General features: G+C 38.8%; 1 protein-coding gene across 1 annotated transcript in view; it reads left to right on the top strand.

The window, feature by feature from the left end:
- Positions 1 to 19,040, top strand: part of LOC126473613 (major royal jelly protein 1-like) — a 54,553-nt gene extending 35,513 nt beyond the window's left edge. Inside the window, exons 5-6 of the mRNA XM_050100783.1 lie at positions 6,170 to 6,487; positions 17,290 to 19,040. Of these exons, the coding sequence (XP_049956740.1) occupies positions 6,170 to 6,487; positions 17,290 to 17,610 (639 nt within the window). The 3' untranslated portion in view covers positions 17,611 to 19,040. The remainder of the gene's footprint in view (positions 1 to 6,169; positions 6,488 to 17,289) is intronic.
- The last annotated feature ends 410 nt before the right edge of the window (positions 19,041 to 19,450 follow it).

The following is a 19,450-nucleotide window of genomic DNA, read 5'->3' as shown; positions in this document are numbered from 1 at the left end:
AGGTCGTTTGCCGGATCATTTATTTATTAAATTGTTGACACAATTCGACTGTTTTCATCATTAGCTTGTGTAATTAAGCAAAATATTAAATGAGAATAAGAAGACCTACATGTATATTACCAGTTTCAGTTGTTCAGTTAAAAAATTAAGAAATGCCTTTTTTCCAGAGCAGTGCCTCAGCTCTCCACTACAAATTTGAAAAGATGTTGAAACACCAAATATCTCCTATGAGGCTTCCTTCATTCACAACAAATTTCAATCATTAACAATATAATCCTAGACTTACAAGAAATGTTCCTTGATGACAGATGATATGAACTGAAATTAGGATACAAACTTGTAACTGCTGTTTTTCACAGGTTATACGTCTGCTAACAGGTCCTTTGTGCTCAGTGTGATGTAAATTTGGCTTCAATTAATTTATTTGATGCCTAGGAGCCTAATTTTGAACCAATTATTATGTTGATAACACTTCAGCATATCGCAAAAGATGACATCAGTGATGAAACTAATTTTCCATGAAGCATTTGTCTGTGGATTCAAGACGTTACATAAAAAAAAATGTATTTTGACTTCAATTTCAACTGAAACCCAGATTTTTGAAAACAGGACATCACGTTAACCGAAGAATAACGAAGTGGACTCATAGATGAAAACCTTGCTTCAAATTTTCGTTTGGACCTCTTAAGGTAATTTCCCTATGGTGTTTGTAAATGACTCAGGGTGAGAAAGTTCTTTCTACATGCTCATGATCGATTCCGTCTTGTCTCCTGGTCGACTTGGGCTAACGTATCGTTCGGCAAGTTGATGAGATTCTAACCGTCCGTATTCTTCATACAACATTAAACTGAAATAAGAATGAAGGTATTAAAGGGAATAAAGAAAACTGTTTCTCAGAATAATTGTGGTACTAATCATAACAACAGTCACAGTAAGTATTGGGAATACGTGAAAACAGTATAATCGATTGTACCTCTTTGTTTTGTCTGATATTTCACCTACACAGCTTTTCATTTTCCCTGAGCCTGCTTGGACGTTTCCTGAAATAAAAAGTATGCTACGTTTTGCTACTAACATGCCAAGTATTCACCGGACAAAATTCTCTGAAATGGTCCTTGGTTAACAACTGATTTTAAGAATAAGGACAGGATACTACTGTGCACTCTGAAATTGTTTCTTGGAAGCCCTTTTGTTGCACTTCAGTCGATAGTAATTTGTGGTGTCACCGCCAGACACCACACTTGCTAGGTGGTAGCCTTTAAATCGGCCGCGGTCCGTTAGTATACGTCGGACCCGCGTGTCGCCACTGTCAGTGATTGCAGACCGAGCGCCACCACACGGCAGGTCTAGAGAGACGTCCTGGCACTCGCCCCAGTTGTACAGCCGACTTTGCTAGGAAAGGTTCACTGACAAATACGCTCTCATTTGCCGAGACGATAGTTAGCATAGCCTTCAGCTACGTCATTTGCTACGACCTAGCAAGGCGCCATAGCATTTGATAATTAATATTGTGAAGCTTATACAGTAACGAGAGATGTACACCAATTGTGGATTAATGTTAAGTATTCCAAGAACTACGTTCTTTTCTTTATAGGATAATTACTTTACCTTGTTCCAGACCTCGCGCCAGCCTGCTTGAGCTTAAGCGCGTGCCTTTCGGCTTCCTCTCATTGTGACTTGGCTGTGTTGCCAAGTCACAACATAATTAACTGGTCGAAGCAGACGACTGGTAACTCGCGACGTCCAGCTTAGTGGTGTTACTACCACTACATTATCCTAGGTAATGGTTCCTCAGATCTATCCTTCACATGAGGAGAAGATAGTGGCTGATGAGATAGACGTTCGGGATGCCTTTTAAAAACAGCGATTTACTACACTTCTGTCGATGCAGGACACGATTGAAATGTATAAACTAGTTACTAAAGAATACGTAATGTGACAAGGAAACCTTCAGTGCGTGGTCGCAAGCTCACGTCTTAGTAGCGTTGTTATCAGGGTTCATTTGAAAGGGTTCTGTTAGCAATTACGATAGGAAAAACATTAACTACTAATGACTCATCATGTATATCATGAGGGCGACAGAAAATGAATGTCAGGGAGGTGCAGATATCAACCTGTCATGGTATGTGTTTATTACAGTTCACAAAATAGACATCGTCGACATGCAAGAAATGTTCGAAACAAAACCAATAACTTGCACCATGAACACCGAATGAGAAACTGCGCGCCACAGTGATCATAGACGTTCGCAGCATCAAGCTCCAACGCGAACTCCTTGGCAGCTACAAGCTGTGCAGGAAGTTCGGCTAGGTATCCACTTTTCAAGAACACATATAAAATTATATGGATGTAAGGGATGATAAGGACTGGTGAAATCTGATGGCGAAACATCCTATTGTGGTGTTTATTGTGAAACTGGCTATCCTTCAAGGTGTAGCTGCAAATAGTGCGATAATATGTTTAAGGATAATTTGATCTAAAGCAGTATGATTTTTTCACGTAGGTTACGAATCAAAGAAAGGCAAGTTATTTTGACCAGGTATTGGCCAAAATCTATGGGCATGCATTAATTGCAATTCTCTTACTCCCGTTTTTCCAGGCTCGCTTGCAGTTATTTTAAAATTCACTACAGCCCTCGCAAGATCATGCACAAGAGAAAGACTCGTAGGGAACAAATCACCTCAACTTCTTGAAGCACAATAAATAACTTTCCAGCCAGTTTACCGTCCTGATTAACAGTCTTCATAACTGTATACGAATGCGTTAAGGTATTGATGTTAGTAATTGATCTTGATACAACTCTCATGGTACCTCTAATTTCCATTGTCTCTTTCATACGCATTTCCTCTTCAAATCTTAATTGGAGTTGGAAACTAAGTCCTTACTAAACGATGGGATAAGTTTATCTTATCTACAATTTTTTGGGCCGATTCCGCAGTTTGCTGTGCATCGTCAAGTCAACGCTTTGTAAGAAATTTCGTTATGTTACGTTTGCCAATTCTGTAGCACTGTTTGAAATTATACAACTAGCAGACTGTTTCCACTGAAATCACTGTAATCTATGTCACGTGATATTTGATGTGCATAACGTCATTATCATGCACATCCTGAAGATTGTATCGAGAATCCTCGAATCACTCGACCACCAGTTTTTGCAGCAATTGTGCCTTGTCCTCCCTTGATTATCCTTAGCTTTTCTTATGCACTGCACGGTCGTATTGCTGCGGACTTATTTTGAAATCTGTTCAAAACTGATTTTTTTCTATACTGTGGGTGATCTATTTATATAATTACGTTTAGCACACATCCTTGGACAACAGCTGTTCTGTACTACGTTTCTCTGAAGACGGTATTTGTGGCTCCCTATCCGACATGGATGATGAACTATATGGCTCGACACCTGTTTCAGTATCACTTTCGCTTGTTAAGCACGTATCGTTATCGTTGTACTCATCATGTATACTGTCTGCACAGTCGAGCGTGTACGACACCACACATTCCACTAACTCACCTTGCAGAAACGCTAATACTTCATCTGCGACTTGTTTCTCACTCCGTTAAATTCCTTGGGTTCCTTTCTCACGAAATGTCAACTTCTGCGACTCTCGTTGTATATAGAAAATAATGTCGACTTTGTTTATCGTTGTCATTGCTCTGCTTTGTATCAACACCACTAACACTGTAACACTGTTGAGAGTTACTCGTCGACTAAGCAGTTCAACTACGCTCTTTAGCCTCATGCTATGCCCACCATTGGATAACTCCAGTCCCGCCCCCTGTTGCCATTAGCAGCTAATATTGTGGTTTTATAACGATAATATATTGGGCGTCGAATGCTGTAAACTTCTTTGGTCTTTTGCGACCTCGCACTTAAGAGGTTCCTTGTGAGATGACAATTTTCAGTGATTTAGAATGTATTTTCCGATGAAACGTTTTGGTAAATCTGTGTGCCGGGTTCACGAGTCGAGCTCAGAGCTTTACATTAAGAAAACGCTACGAGCTTAGGTATCCACGAACGCTTCACAGATCGACTCAAAGTTTCAACGTAAGTTTGAGAGCACAACTTCTATTCAAGGGCAGACACAGCAATGAAAAAGATACATGTACATCTACATCTACATTTATACTCCGCAAGCCACCCAACGGTGTGTGGCGGAGGGCACTTTACGTGCCACTGTCATTACCTCCCTTTCCTGTTCCAGTCGCGTATGGTTCGCGGGAAGAACGACTGTCTGAAAGCCTCCGTGCGCGCTCTAATCTCTCTAATTTTACATTCGTGATCTCCTCGGGAGGTATACGTAGGGGGAAGCAATATATTCGATACCTCATCCAGAAACGCACCCTGTCGAAACCTGGCGAGCAAGCTACACCGCGATGCAGAGCGCCTCTCATGCAGAGTCTGCCACTTTGAGTTTGTTAAATATCTCCGTAACGCTATCACGATTACCAAATGTAAACGAAGATGTAAGGCATGGTTTGCAGCTTGTCTCCTATTTTTCTTGCAATTCGTATAGATGTTTTGATTAGAGAATGGATGAATAAAATTAACGGAGGAATTTGTATTCCACAAAATTTTACACATAAGACGACGTCATTTGCGGATGATCGGATTATTGAAATTGAAGACGAGCTGCGAAGAGCAGTGCAGTATGTGTGCTACGGAAGTCATATGAAATTTACAATGTAAAATCTCCATAAATAAAGCAAAAACAGTGGCATTCACAGGTTAATATACAGTGAGAACCAAAACTACAGTCAGTGGTAGTATATTAGAACAAACTGCGGGCTATAATTCCTTGGGAACATACGTCAGTTAAAAATATGAAAACTATTTTATAAACAATGAACTCATGTTGCAGTAAACATGCGGTACAATAAGTAAAAGTCTAGGAACTAAAACCAGGAAAAAAGTTCATGAAATAATGTCTATGCCTGGTTATGTCTATGGATATAATACATGGATGTTGACAAAAGCTGATAAAAACAAGATTATAGAAATCATTCCAGTCATCATGTTGACAGAACACCGAAGGAGAGGATCCCAAGAAGAGTGTTGTCCTATAGGCCTAAGGGGAGAAAATATCCAGGAAGACCAAGGAAACGAAGGTCAGATATCTTTGAAGGCGGAAGAGGTAACATAACCTAATCCATGGCGAGCAGAGGAAGAAGTGTCTTACAGAACGTATAGAGGATTCAGGTGAGCTCAGGTGGAGAATGCTGGATGGGGATGAATCGCTCATAGGTAGCAGAATCCCTTATTACAAGGTCAAGTCTTCATATGGCGATGGATGGAAGGTGGACTTCGATAAACGGACCGACGGCAGTGCAGTGAAGCGTTGCTGTAGGCAAATGGCTGCTGTTAAGCCGGATTTTCCTAGGAGCAGGAATTTTGCGTCCCGTAGTACGTAATGTGCCCCGTGTAATTCGTCGTCTCCTCGACAGTGACAAAATAATGAACATCTTTTCCGGTAGAGTGCAGTGCGTAATGTGTAAGCGCGTTTCCTTAGGCGACAGAGTTGCGCTCTACATTACATAAATGACGTAGTAGGTAGTAGTACTTCCAGTATTGGTAGCAGTGATGGGGAAAGAAAGATAAATGAATGTGTAGGACAGAAACGGGGAGCCGAGGACTTAGGTGTTTTATTGTTTAGTTGTTTGTTTGTCTTGCGCATAACTAGAAGTGTACATCATACGGTGTTATTCCATTGTGTACTTTATGTCCTTACAAATATAAATTCATTTTTATAAGTAATAAAAATTTAGTTGATCGCGCAACTTACGTGATGTTATCTAACCAAAGCAGCTACTTTTGTACTCAACAGAACGTTCTTCATCATGATCAAAACCAAGAGTTTCTCATTATTATTGATAAATGCGAAACTGGTTTATGAATAACAGAAGTGAGTTTTATGTAAGATTTACGAAGTACTGAAGCGTTTGTTTTCTTTATTTTTACTACAGCATGCCTGTCTTTCATATTCCAAATCAAAAATTTTCGAATAAAAATTAAACTAAACTTGACAATTTTCAATTATTTTGGAAATATGTTTATTTTCAAGAAATAGACAAGAGGATAAATAAGTAGTAACTCTGTTCAGTAAATTATGCACTGCGCTTAAATGAAGGTCTAGCGAAATCCTCTGTAAAAACACGAAGATTTCCGCTTCAGGTGGAGGAGTGTCCAGCCGGCAGTCTGGTGGCCTACAGCGCCGACTCGCTGGGCTTCCGTCTGACAGTTACCGACCTCGTCAACGGAGACTCCAAACACCTCCAGAGTCAGTACTTCTACCCCAAGCCCGGATTCCTCTTCACTAAGGCGGGTGGACCGTCTGTTTTCCTCCCGTATGGACTGTGCGGCATGTCAGCAGATAACAACTGCGATGGGAAACTCTATCTGCAGGCCTTCGCTAGCGACATCCAGGACGTCTTGGACAAGGAGCTCATCCACAACTCGAGCGACGGGGACGTCTTGGACACCAAAGCACAGGTAACGTAACACTAAAACTGCTTTGACGTGACTCACTTACTACCCAGCATATGTTTTCCATTCTACTGCGTGTAGCGATACATTATGAAGCTTCCTAACATATTTGAACTTCGTACTAGACGGGAATTGAGCCAGGACCCTTTTCTTCCATGGGCAAAGATCCTACTCGCTGAGTTATTATTGGATATGTGTATCAGAAGAGAAACCTAATCTACAAGTTGGTCACGGTCTGGCATATACTTTAAATCTATAACGAGGTTTTATACGTCATGTACTATACCGAAACAGTGGATAAAGTGACACTATTGACGATAAAAAAAGTACTCCAACTGTAGTTCATGGAACTAAGCAGGTAATTATTTCCTCAGCTGGTAATATGCTTTGCATTACAGGCAATAAATCACATTACATCTCTTCTAGAAAAGATCATCGACATACTTATAAAAGTTTTGGCTCTTCGTCTTTTAATGTTAACATCATTGAATAGTATGTTACAACTATATCTAGAGATCATAGTAAGATATGGAAATAACTTAACGTCACAGAACGGCTATCACAAGACAGATGCGTTTTATCTCTCGTAATTTAATTTTAGTCGTAGGAATGCAACACAGTGGATAGCAAAAATTTCATGATCACAATGCTACGAATGTTCTCCAAAGGATGATGTCATTTGCGCAGTTTTTTTTCCCTTAAAGACGCTTATGTTACTTGGAAAGTAGTATAATACAATCCCATTTGCACAGCTAATATAAAACTACAAAATTGTACAGTGTCACATACGGTAACAATAACAAACAGGTTGCTCCAGCACTTACCGCTGTAAGTAGGCTGTTTATGTTTTCTCTATGTAAGTAGGCTGTTTATGTTTTCTTATTGGCAACGTTACGTAGCGCTCAATATGAAAATCACTGGCTGTGCTGTGTGCAGTCTGTGGCTAGTTTGCATTGTTGTCTGCCATTGTAGTGTTGGGCAGCGGCAGCTGGCTGTGAACAGCGCGTAGCGTTGCGCAGTTGGAGGTGAGCCGCCAGCAGTGGTGGATGTGGGGAGAGAGATGGCGGAGATTTGTAATTTGTCATGAACTGATGTATATATTATGACTTGTGATGATATTAAGGTAAATACATTGTTTGCTCTCTATTAACATCTTTCATTTGCTAACTATCCCTATCAGTAGTTAGTGCCTTCAGTAGTTTGAATCTTTTATTTAGCTGGCAGTAGTGGCGGTCGCTGTATTGCAGTAGCTTGAGCAGCGAAGATTTTTGTGAGGTAAGTGATTTGTGAAAGGTATAGTTTAATGTTTGTCAGGGCCATTCTTTAGTAGGGAATTTTGAAAGTCAGATTGCGTTGCGCTAAAAATATTGTGTGTCAGTTTAAGCACAGTCATGTATAATTGTTCAAAGGGGAGTTTCATATGTCGACCCTTAGCCTAGGATACCTCACTGGAATCTTCTGATTTTTTTCTTGTAGTTTGTGTATTTAGTGTAGCTTTTGTTTATTGCTAGCGCGTAATTGTAGAGAGAATTTCCTTTGTAGTTGCAGTCTTTCATTGTTGTATAGTAAAACAGTTGTGGCATGCATGTAGATTTGCACCAAGTATTTCGCAGCTGCGCTTCCAATTAACTAGATATTATTTCAGTGCTATGTTAATGTGTTCTCTTATTTTTGATCTTCAAATTATGTTTTTCTGTGTTGTCGTGTGAAATACTGTGACAATAATGGCGTGTGAAAAACGTAACACTAGGCTCCAAACTAAACTGAGAAATAATAGTGATGACGAGCGTAGCTTATCAGCGCCGCCGAGTAATGAATTTACTAATGTTCAAAGTAGTAATTTGGTAACTGTGCACAGGGAAATGGAGCGGGCGTCAAACAATGGCGTGGACAGTGAAACAATTAGTGAAGAGGGAAGCATTATCGATCGACCGGTCGGCAATAGCTCGCCTCAGGAAGCCGAAATGACACGACACGATCTCGCAAATACTGTAGATTCAGGTTTTGGATCCTCACCGTTTTCTCGAATAAGTCAAGACACATTTTCTGCTTGTCAAAATGTGAATGTTTCCGGTGTAAATTCACTGCCGAAAAGCACTGAGGAACATGTTTCAGACACCAATGCATTGTTATTACAATTAATACAACAAATGGGACAGACACAGCAAAAGCTTCAAAAGTTAGACACAGTGGAACAAAATCTTAAAAAGTTAGACACAATGGAACAACACCAGAGACAAACACAGCAACAGTTAGACAAAGTGGAACAAAATCTCAAAAAGTTAGACTCATTGGAACAAACTCTCGAACAAACACGTGAGGATTTAACTGCTGAGTTACATAACATTGAATCGAAATGTCAAAAAGTCTGTAATGACGTAAAAACTCAAATTTGTGAGCATTTTCAACCTATTTTTTTGCGTCATGAAAATGCATTACAGAATCACGAAGCAGCCATAAAAGAACTGCAAACTATTGTTCATGAAAATCACAACACCTTGCAAGCTAAAATTGACGCAGTTGCATCTACCGATTCGGTTACGCAACTTGCAAAAAGTCAAGAAAACTTAAAAGACACAGTAGATACGATTTCAACACAAATGGACACTGTGAAACTTGGTTCAGAAAAACACACTGAGGAAATAAGTACACTATCGGATAAAGTAGCCGAACTTTCAGATCAGTTCACTAACTTATCTACAAAGGTAGATGATGATCTGAATGACACAACACCTGTAGCCTTCACTGACACAGAAGAGTATGAACAAATTAGGAAATTCAAACAAAATCAGAATCGAATTAATACACAACACCAAAGAGAAATCCGGGAAGTACAAGATCAGCTGACACAGGTAATACAAGAATTACATATTTCAGAGAACACTCGCGCTCCAACACGGGAAGAGGGACTTAGAAACACGGAAAAGCTGCAAAATAATAACACAGGGCATTTCGGAAGTAATGAAAGAAATTGGGAATGTGCACCGAATTTTGAGATGGAACGGCCGACACGACCTAACAATGACCGATATGCGACTCGCCGACATGATGATTTTGACTATAAGCTGTTCATTACTACACGTAAATTCAAAACATTTAAGAATTCTGGGAACGACATTCATCCACAATCATGGCTCCATCAATTCTCTCATTGTTTTCCTCCCAACTGGTCGTTGGAACACAGATTAGAATTTATGTGTGGCTACTTAGAGAATGAACCAGCTGTAAGAATGCGATCGGTAATTCACGATTGCCACAGTGAAGGAGAATTTTACCATGCCTTCCTCTCAGCATATTGGTCTCAAGCCACACAAGACCGGGTAAAACATGGTATCATAATGATGAAACATTTCGAACAATCTGAATTCTCCAGTCTTGTGAAATATTTTGAAGACATGTTGCACAAGAATCAGTACCTGTCAAACCCATACAGCCCCTCAGAACTCATCCGCATTTGCTTACTCAAATTGCCTGAATATTTACGACATATTATTTTAGCAGGACGTTGCAAAGATGACATTGAAGCATTTCAGGGTCTGTTACAAGAATTGGAAATTGACACTGACAATCGGGGAACGCGGAAACAGGAGCACAACAATTACAGGCCACATCTGTCACAATTCCACGATGAAAGAAATAATAACTGGACACGACAAGGCTATTCTCACAACACAAATCGTGACCGAAACAGACACCACCCGTATTACAACCGTTGGCAGAGTAGTAATAATTACAGGGAAAGATCACCTCTCCGCGGTAGTGACTATCACAGAGACAATCAGAGAAACAGACAATATGGGAATCAGAACTATTATTATCAAGGGAGACAGAATAATTTTAGACGCAACGGATCAGCACGCAGTTACGATTCAAGGAGAAATTCTCCACCATGTGACCGACAAGAAAGAAACTATGGAATCTACCGACATGACGACAGACGATATATTCGTAACGACAGACCTGAATTGTATCAGAACTGGCGGGATTTAAACAGGGCAGGGCCCTCTCGAGGAGGTGAATTTGTAGAAGTTAGGTCTCCAAATCCCAATAACGACGCGCGCCAACAAAGAGACAGACAATGACTCGCACAGCAGGCAGCTGCGTGCGCCCGCTGGCTCCGAGAAAAATAACATAAGACGCTAACCTTGAGAAAAATTTTAGCACTCCTCACCGACGTATACCGCATGCTAATTCCGTTCAATTTGAAACTCTGAGTACTAGGAAGAGTAAAGGTTTACACCACATTTCACATGTAAAACCATTTATTGAAAGATAATCTGCTTTTTAACTTTGTCTTTGTCATATAACTTTTCACTTCACATTTTTAGTATGCTTTGTCAGACTTAAGAAACTGTTAACATGCAACAATGTTTGAAGTTAAATATCCAGTCTAGAACCTAGGGAACATTTTTAAAACAGAAATTACGAATGCATTGTTATAGTGAACAGACGACACAGTGTTGTATTTGTACATTCTTGCTTGTTAGTTGCACGATTACGTAACGACTATCAGGGTTACATACTTAGGACACATACTGGTACTGCTAATGAGATTTTAATGCAACATTTTGGTTTACTTGAAAATACATTCTGGGTTTAAAGTACTTTCTGTGAGATACCAGACGACACAGTGGTTAGTTTATGTGATAGCTACACGATTTTTATCACGACGCTACTAATGAGTGACAATGTACAATGTTGATTTTGCGGTGTTTCTGATTTATATCTGCACAGTTTTTCTGTATTATTCTGGAAAGTAAAACATGTTTTAGTAGTAACTTTTATGGTATAGCTACAAGGAGACAGCCTTTTCTGTAGCACAACAATACGTCACAGCACAGTACTTTCTTCATCACGGCAATAAGCGTAATAAGTATGATATCTATACGCAAAGCATTTCACTTTTGTTTATCATGAGGTAAGTACATTGGCTTCTGCAGAACTTAGCTTTCGGAGGACGATAACTACGACACTTCCACACAGATTATGTTGCAACAAGACGCACATTTAGCGCTACAGTACACGTATTTGAGTGATTAATTTTGTACTTGAAACATTTATTTTTAAAGATTTTTTAATTACAAAGAAAGTTTTCCGTGATACATTTCATTCCATTGCTGTAATTTGTAACACCTGAGGGCATAATTACATTTATCCTCAGGGGGGTACACGCCTACTTTGTGTACCATGTGTTTGGCAACCACAAGGAACCCTAGCTAATATGGTATTTGCTTATACAACTTTACACATCGGTACCATATTTCTCTAACACACAAATTACACAGCTATCTGATCAGTTAACTGAGAGATAAACATTTTTTTTACTACATCAGTGACACATGTTTACGCAATACACAGTTGGGTAACTTCACACTTAAGAAACTGTATTTTGTCTGTACTTTGTAAACTGTTCATATTTTTTCGGAACCATTGTGATACTATGAGAGCTTTGAATGATGTATTTGGTAAAGGGATTATGATTTTTAAAGTACTTTTGAGGCAGATGACACTTTTGACATGAGCAGAGAATTTTTTTTAATTATTGGAGGAAGCTACGACGATTTTGAGATTTGACTGAGGTGTTATGATGTTATTTTTACGACGACGATGTGTATTATGCTGCTGAGGTATGTTTATGATTAATAGGCTGAGGCTATATGAGTTATTTGATTATGCTTCATATTTATAATGACGAAATATTGACGAGTGTCGATGGATACGTATATGTGTAATAGGGTAAGGAGTAATGAATAGTGGGTAGGGACTCTTGACTTGTGAAACAGGATGTTGGAAACCAAAGTGACCACCTGCACGTAATGCGTCGCGGGCACCCAGCTGTGTCAGACGCCTGGAGAAAAAGCCATTATTGCGAGCCCTTTTCAGCGGCACAGGTAGAAAAAAAAAAAGAAAGGGAAGGCCATTGTCCGCGCTACTGACATCTCCTTGTTGAAAGCATACTGTGGAGCTCGTAATTTATGATATTTACTGAAATGCCTAATGAAACGATGAGAAACATTTCACAGCTATTGCCTTGCTAGTTAAGAAAAATGCCATATGGCTTGCTTAATGTATTTATTTACACATTTTGTTTAATATCAAGTTTCTAGCTGCACTGCAGCATTGGTTAAAATAAAATTTAATATATGTACTAATATAAATATTTTATGCCTACAGATCCAGTAAATAATTTTATGATCTATCCAAAACAAATGAGGGAGCACAAAAAAAAAAAAAAACATTTCCCTTCACAGGAATTGCATAAATAATTTTTTTACGATTTGGTAACTTATCTACTAGCGTAAGTTTTTGTGATGCATCACTCTAATGTTAAGATGTGACATAGGTATTAGACATGGCCATTTTAGTGTAATATTTTTTCTGCTTGCGCTATGTCATGTTTAGGTATAAGTTGCTGCTGTTTGCCAGGCATAGTGTTATTGAATTTGACTTTTGCTAATTTATACTGTAGCTTGCTTTGCAATTTTCCATTTTTTTATTGCTGTTTATAATAATTGTTTTACGTGCTGCTGCATTGCCTCGTCCCTTAGTTTAGCATCTGAGCTCAGTAGATTTAAGTTAGCTTAAGAGGGGGTAGACTATATGAGAAACTGACTATGGAGAATAGGTAAAGAATGCATTGCGAAGTTATATAAAAAGGATTTGGGCCCAAATGAGTATTGTACAATCAGAAATAATTATTTTGAAAGAAATATGAACGGAATACAGAAAGCATGCTTGGATAAGATTTTTTTGGTGGAAGCAAAGGTTGAAATAAGACGAAAGATCTATAGAATGAAGTTTTGGGTTGGACTGCAGTACCACATGTTACACTGAAAACGAACCCTGTCCTTTCCCATTGGTGTTATCCCACTGTGTGTTTGTGTACCCTTGTGTATTTGTTTTCTTCCTGTCTCTGTGTAGTTTCATAGAATTTTTTCTTCTTTTAATATTAAGCTACATTCACTATGATGAGGAATACTGTTATCCTCAAATATAAGTTGCATTAATAATATGTTATTTTCTTTGTAAAGTTGTTTACAATTCTGTTCTGTTCAATGTTCATGTGTGAAATTAATGTTTCGAAAACTATTCTCATTATTTTATGTATGTACTTATGTCACTATTTTTGTAACACTGATGTATATGTTTATTTCTATTCTTTTGTAAAGCCTGTACTACCAATGTTATCTGTATTATTATGTTTTTAATGATGTATTTTGTACCTTTGTCATTGTATTCTCATGTTATAAAATTGTAATTGACACCAGTTCATCTTATTATTCACTTGTTAGTTACATTTCACTGCACACATTTCTGTTGGTCATAGTATATGGACAATATGTGAGAAGTAGGGACTGATAGTGTTTGCACGTGTGTTAATAACTCAGCAAGGGACTGGATAACAGCATTGCTGGTTCTAAGGACAATTTCAAAAACTTTGTGAGTGCACAAGTGGTGGTTTATGGACTTGCTATATTCTCCGCAAGACTCTTCGAGGGTGATTGTGCACCTGCACAGTCGCAACAGATGGCTGCTGGCCGTCTCTACAAGGACTACAGTGGGTCTGCATCTATGATGACCTACCAACGCCATTATTTCTACAAGGACTGCAGTGGGTCTGCACCTCTGGTGGCCCACCAATACCACAATCTCTACCAGGACTACAGTGGGTCTGCATCTTTGATGACCCACCAACGCCATTATTTCTACAAGGACTGCAGTGGGTCTGCACCTCTGGTGGCCCACCAATACCGTAATCTCTACCAGGACTACAGTGGGTCTGTTCTGTGCTGACCTACCTACCAATATTCTTCAAAACGTCGAATGACTCTGCTGTGGGTTTGCTCCATTGTGGCCCATTACCTGTCAGCATGTCAAGAGTCAGCACTGTCTTTCCGTTGGAAGGACAACACTACTTCTTCAAGACTGCATGGAAATCCACTACTTCTGTGTGCAATTTCTTTTACTAATGAGACTTTGTGAAAAAAAACCTGTAATTACTATTATAATGAACGATCAGGACTGTCTTTATGGACTGTGAGAAAATTTTAGCTTTTGACCAACATTGTATCAATAAGTGTGTGCATTTGATATGTTTGTTATTGTAATTATGAAAAATTTTATCAAATCATTATTGGCCACTGCCCAAAAAAAAATTTGTAAAATTTTTTGTGGGGAGCATGGGGGCTATGTAAGTAGGCTGTTTATGTTTTCTCTATGTAAGTAGGCTGTTTATGTTTTCTTATTGGCAACGTTACGTAGCGCTCAATATGAAAATCACTGGCTGTGCTGTGTGCAGTCTGTGGCTAGTTTGCATTGTTGTCTGCCATTGTAGTGTTGGGCAGCGGCAGCTGGCTGTGAACAGCGCGTAGCGTTGCGCAGTTGGAGGTGAGCCGCCAGCAGTGGTGGATGTGGGGAGAGAGATGGCGGAGATTTGTAATTTGTCATGAACTGATGTATATATTATGACTTGTGATGATATTAAGGTAAATACATTGTTTGCTCTCTATTAACATCTTTCATTTGCTAACTATCCCTATCAGTAGTTAGTGCCTTCAGTAGTTTGAATCTTTTATTTAGCTGGCAGTAGTGGCGGTCGCTGTATTGCAGTAGCTTGAGCAGCGAAGATTTTTGTGAGGTAAGTGATTTGTGAAAGGTATAGTTTAATGTTTGTCAGGGCCATTCTTTAGTAGGGAATTTTGAAAGTCAGATTGCGTTGCGCTAAAAATATTGTGTGTCAGGTTAGGGACAGTCGTGTAGAATTGTTGAAAGGGGACGTTTCACCGCTACCTGTGAATTTCTTTCTATTAACAATTTATTTGGAAGACACTGTATTTTCACACAACATTCTAATGATTACCGCTTTCAACTTCTACTTCACATCGTCTTTAACGGTGTTAGTGAATCCAAATATTCCGATTCCTTCAAATTTTTCAGCCATTTCATATAAGAAAATACAGAGAACAAGTAGTACGTTTATTTCCGAAACATTACCCCATCGTTTACAAATTACATCATGTATTTCTAAAGTTTAAATGAATCTATTAGCAACAATATTCATGTCTAGGACGCTTTTAGCTATTACACAAGATAGACCGGCAGACCTTTCAAAGTAAGATATAAAAACATCTCCCTAGTAAAGTTGGGGGAAATTAGTACAATTCCACATTTGCAGAACGTCTGCTTCTTCTCCAACACGCACCACGGAGATTAATGTTTTCCTGAAGAAAGTAAATGTTACAAGCTTGACCTCTTAGAAGACTTACAGATTTCTAAACATTTTGCTCACAAAGATGGAGCCACCGTAAATGTACAGGTGCAACTAAAAAACGGAAATTTTCTAGATAATTTCAGACGCCTTCTTTCGTTAACGTAACAGAAGTACTTGATCTTCCATGTGATTATTGGATATGTCATTTTCCTTGTTTGTTAAAAGTAGTAATACTCTGTCTCTTCTTTGTTTATGATAATTTATTTTTTGAGGTTTTGATGGTCACCATTTCTCAGATTGGTTGTATTTTTAGTTATACACGTAATTACTATCACTTGTTTACAGTTTACGTAATTTGGTTTTACTGCAACAAGCCTTCCTTGATAGCAACCCATTAGTTATTGCCTTATTATTAAGTTTACGTATGGACATAGCTAAATATGAGTTGGTTTTTACTATCATAATTTTAATTTCATCGTTTTAAGCAAGTTTAGAGTAAAAACACTCAGTCACTAACGCGCACCATCTCCGCACAAACTACAAGTGCTTTTTCTCGGTTGAAGCTTTTCTCAGCCCAAACGTTACGTTCGCGACGCTGGTGTTTGAGCTGTGCAATGATGAGGCTCTATTCAATGGTGATCACCGTATTGGGTATTGTCTTAATACTATGGGGGGGAGAGTTTATATTTTACTGACGCCTTTCGGCTATTTGTAACGTGCCGACCTGATTAGGTTGCCCCTAACATCCTTCTGAAGAAAACGTTTTTATAAACATTGAAACCATGTCAATGGATTTCAATAAACCTTCCAATTTGGAACTGATTGACTGAATATTATTTCTACACGAAGGTGAATAAATGTTGTAACGTTTCTGAACAAATTGCTCTGTTCGTAACCGCAACTTAGTTCGAAGCTTACTTAGAGCAGAGTACGCCTAATCATAAAAATTCACTATAAATGCATTGCTTAGTGACCCGGCGCACTGTCAGACTCTTATACAGAAAGCTACTCTTGCAACTATTGTCACATGGCTGTTGTGTAAAATGCTTTAATAAATATGTCGTTTGGCTTGCGATATATCAAAGACAGGGTCTTGTCCCAGACGAAAAAGACATTCTTCTGACGATGACAGTAGCTCTGTCGCATATAAACTAGCCACAAAATACAAAATTAAATACTATTTTCTTGGTATGCGGCACACACGCCTCTTTGTTCGAAGCCTATTCGTCACAGTGCGGTGCACCGTATGAATAAGTTTCGAGGTGGCAAAAACGATTATTGCGTTCAGTGTTGCTCTCAGTAAGATCGCTAACAATGAGCCCTGGCACATACGGCTGTTCTATACCTTCATTAATGAAACAGCCGAACTTGCGGATTGTAAACCCTAAATCTGTTCGAATCCATTCACCTCCTTCCGTAGATTCATCAGTAACGGGATTAGTAATGGAATCTCATTTGTGATGTCAACCTTAACCGGAAAATTACACTATTTCAGTACTCGTTTTCAGGTTGCTGTGGTCATTATCGACTTCTGCTGCTTATATTAGTTTCACTTAGTCTGATAACTCTAGAGTGACTTTGGGTCGGCCTGTTTCAGTTGGCATTACCTGGACGACTCTCGGGTCCCAACGGCCCGGTGGCTGTGGATCCAACTGGCCAGCTGGTGTTCTTCCCCATAGAAGACGACCTGGCTGTCTACTGCTGGAACACAAGCAAGGAGCACGACCCAAAGAACTTCCGTATGATCGCTCAAGACGACGAACGTTTACAGTATATAAGCAGCTTGAAGATCGATCGTGGCTCTCAACGAATATATATACAAAGCAATCGGTTTACAAAGTACTTGTCCAATGCTACCGACTATTCTGAAGATAACTATTACCTTTTGTACATTCCCATGGACGGTTTACAATGTTAGATCATCAAATCCAGTCAACGTATGTTTCCGGAGGGAACTAAAAGACAAATATTTCCTGTATTCGCAAATTTATGTATCAATTGCAAAATGTAACACAGATACAGCTGCATGAAATTTATATCTGTATCATTTGCTTTAGCAACTCACTCATTGAAAATCTAACACTTAAATCTTTCCTTCGCTCAATACACGGACTCTTACACGCGAATAGAAGATGTCTTTTGGTATCTTGTCTGTATACAAATTTCATAATACAAATAATCGCAAACAAATATCTTCTGCGACCTAACGATGTAGTTTCTTGGTGCATAGCGCCAATGAGACAAATTAAATTTTCATCGAACACATGGTTAAGCGAAATCTCGTCACATTAGTTAGTATTTAAGAACCAGAGAGTACAAACTTCGAGCAGATTATTCCATTAATTTAAAGCTTCATAAGTCACCTTCTGCATCGGACTACGTTCAAGGGCACGATATAGTTCTTGTTCTAAGTGAGTAATTCATGTATCATTTTGTTTAACCAGGAGGCGTAACTCATAGTTTTCTTCAGATGACAGAGCTCTTATTGGCCAGACAAAAAAAGAGAGAACCGTGTACGAAGAACTAAAATATGTTTTAGGGAACGTTATTAATTTTTTTCTCCAAACGCACTTTCAAGCCTTGAGGAGAACGATAGGAACTTGACTGACTTGGTTTGTTAATGTGGTGTGTCTCGGTAGCTAACAGAAACTGGGCAGTCTTCCACTATAAAGGCCCAAAGTTTCCTTTTCCAGCCATCCTGAAATTTTTTCTGTCGATCATCGCCTTTTAATAAAGATAGGTGGACGTGCATAATGTCGATTTTCATCGTGGTTTGCAGTCTCCTTAAAACGTGCATCCCCTAATAATTGGCTAGGTGAGAAAGTTCGGAGGTCGGAGGAACTCATAGGTATGGTACCTGGATTACGAGAACGTCACTGCGACTAGTGATGGACAAACGACTGCTTTTAACAATCAAAGATTGACCATTCATTTGTTTTTCGTTTATTAGTTTTCTTTCTCAAAACTTGTCTCTGCAGTCATATAAGCTGCATGAATGTATTTCCACTCTCTCTCCTGGTTTGATATGTTTCACGTGGGACAACCGACTGACACAAGTCTCTTACGGTTACCTCAGCTACATGCATGCCTTCACTCAAGCTCTGGACGGGAGTAATTTTACTTACACACTGGTTCAGCGTTTTCGGTCATGCATGAAACAAGACTAGGGTCGGCAGTTTTTTAGAGATAACTACCGTATCTCATTTCAAGGAGAAATTAACAAAAGAATATTTCTCAAATTAAAAAGTTTTCAAAATATATGTATTTATTTACCTAAAAATATATTTCTGGCGATCAGTATGAATTTCTGGTTGCTTTTGAAAATTTTATAGCTGGATCTATATTGTAAATTTGTTAAATAAATAAAGACTGCCCTTTTTAGTTCAAAATTATTGTAGCTCTGTCTCTGTCGCTCTACCGGTTCACACCTTTCACTGATACTCTTTCGGCAAACCCTGCGGCCTGAACAGAAAGCGAATAGGATACATTTTATCCAATTTTTTGAGGATATAATCACTTGCTTGTTAAGCAAGTACCACCTGTCACGAAATATATTTTGTCATCTTTCGTTAATTTTCTTTGGATTTCCTTGATTAACATAATATCAGAAAATGAAACATCCTTTCAGGTACTACATAGCGCTTTGAACTTACCTTGAGGACCATTTTTTATGGATTCGTATGATTTTCCCCATTCATATTCATGTAATTTGTAAGAATTCTCCTGTTTTGTCCGACTTACCGGTGTATAAAAATCAC

The sequence above is a fragment of the Schistocerca serialis genome, chromosome 4, assembly GCF_023864345.2.
Source record: "Schistocerca serialis cubense isolate TAMUIC-IGC-003099 chromosome 4, iqSchSeri2.2, whole genome shotgun sequence".
Taxonomy (NCBI): domain Eukaryota; kingdom Metazoa; phylum Arthropoda; class Insecta; order Orthoptera; family Acrididae; genus Schistocerca; species Schistocerca serialis.
This window is presented reverse-complemented; position numbering and strand designations above follow the sequence as displayed.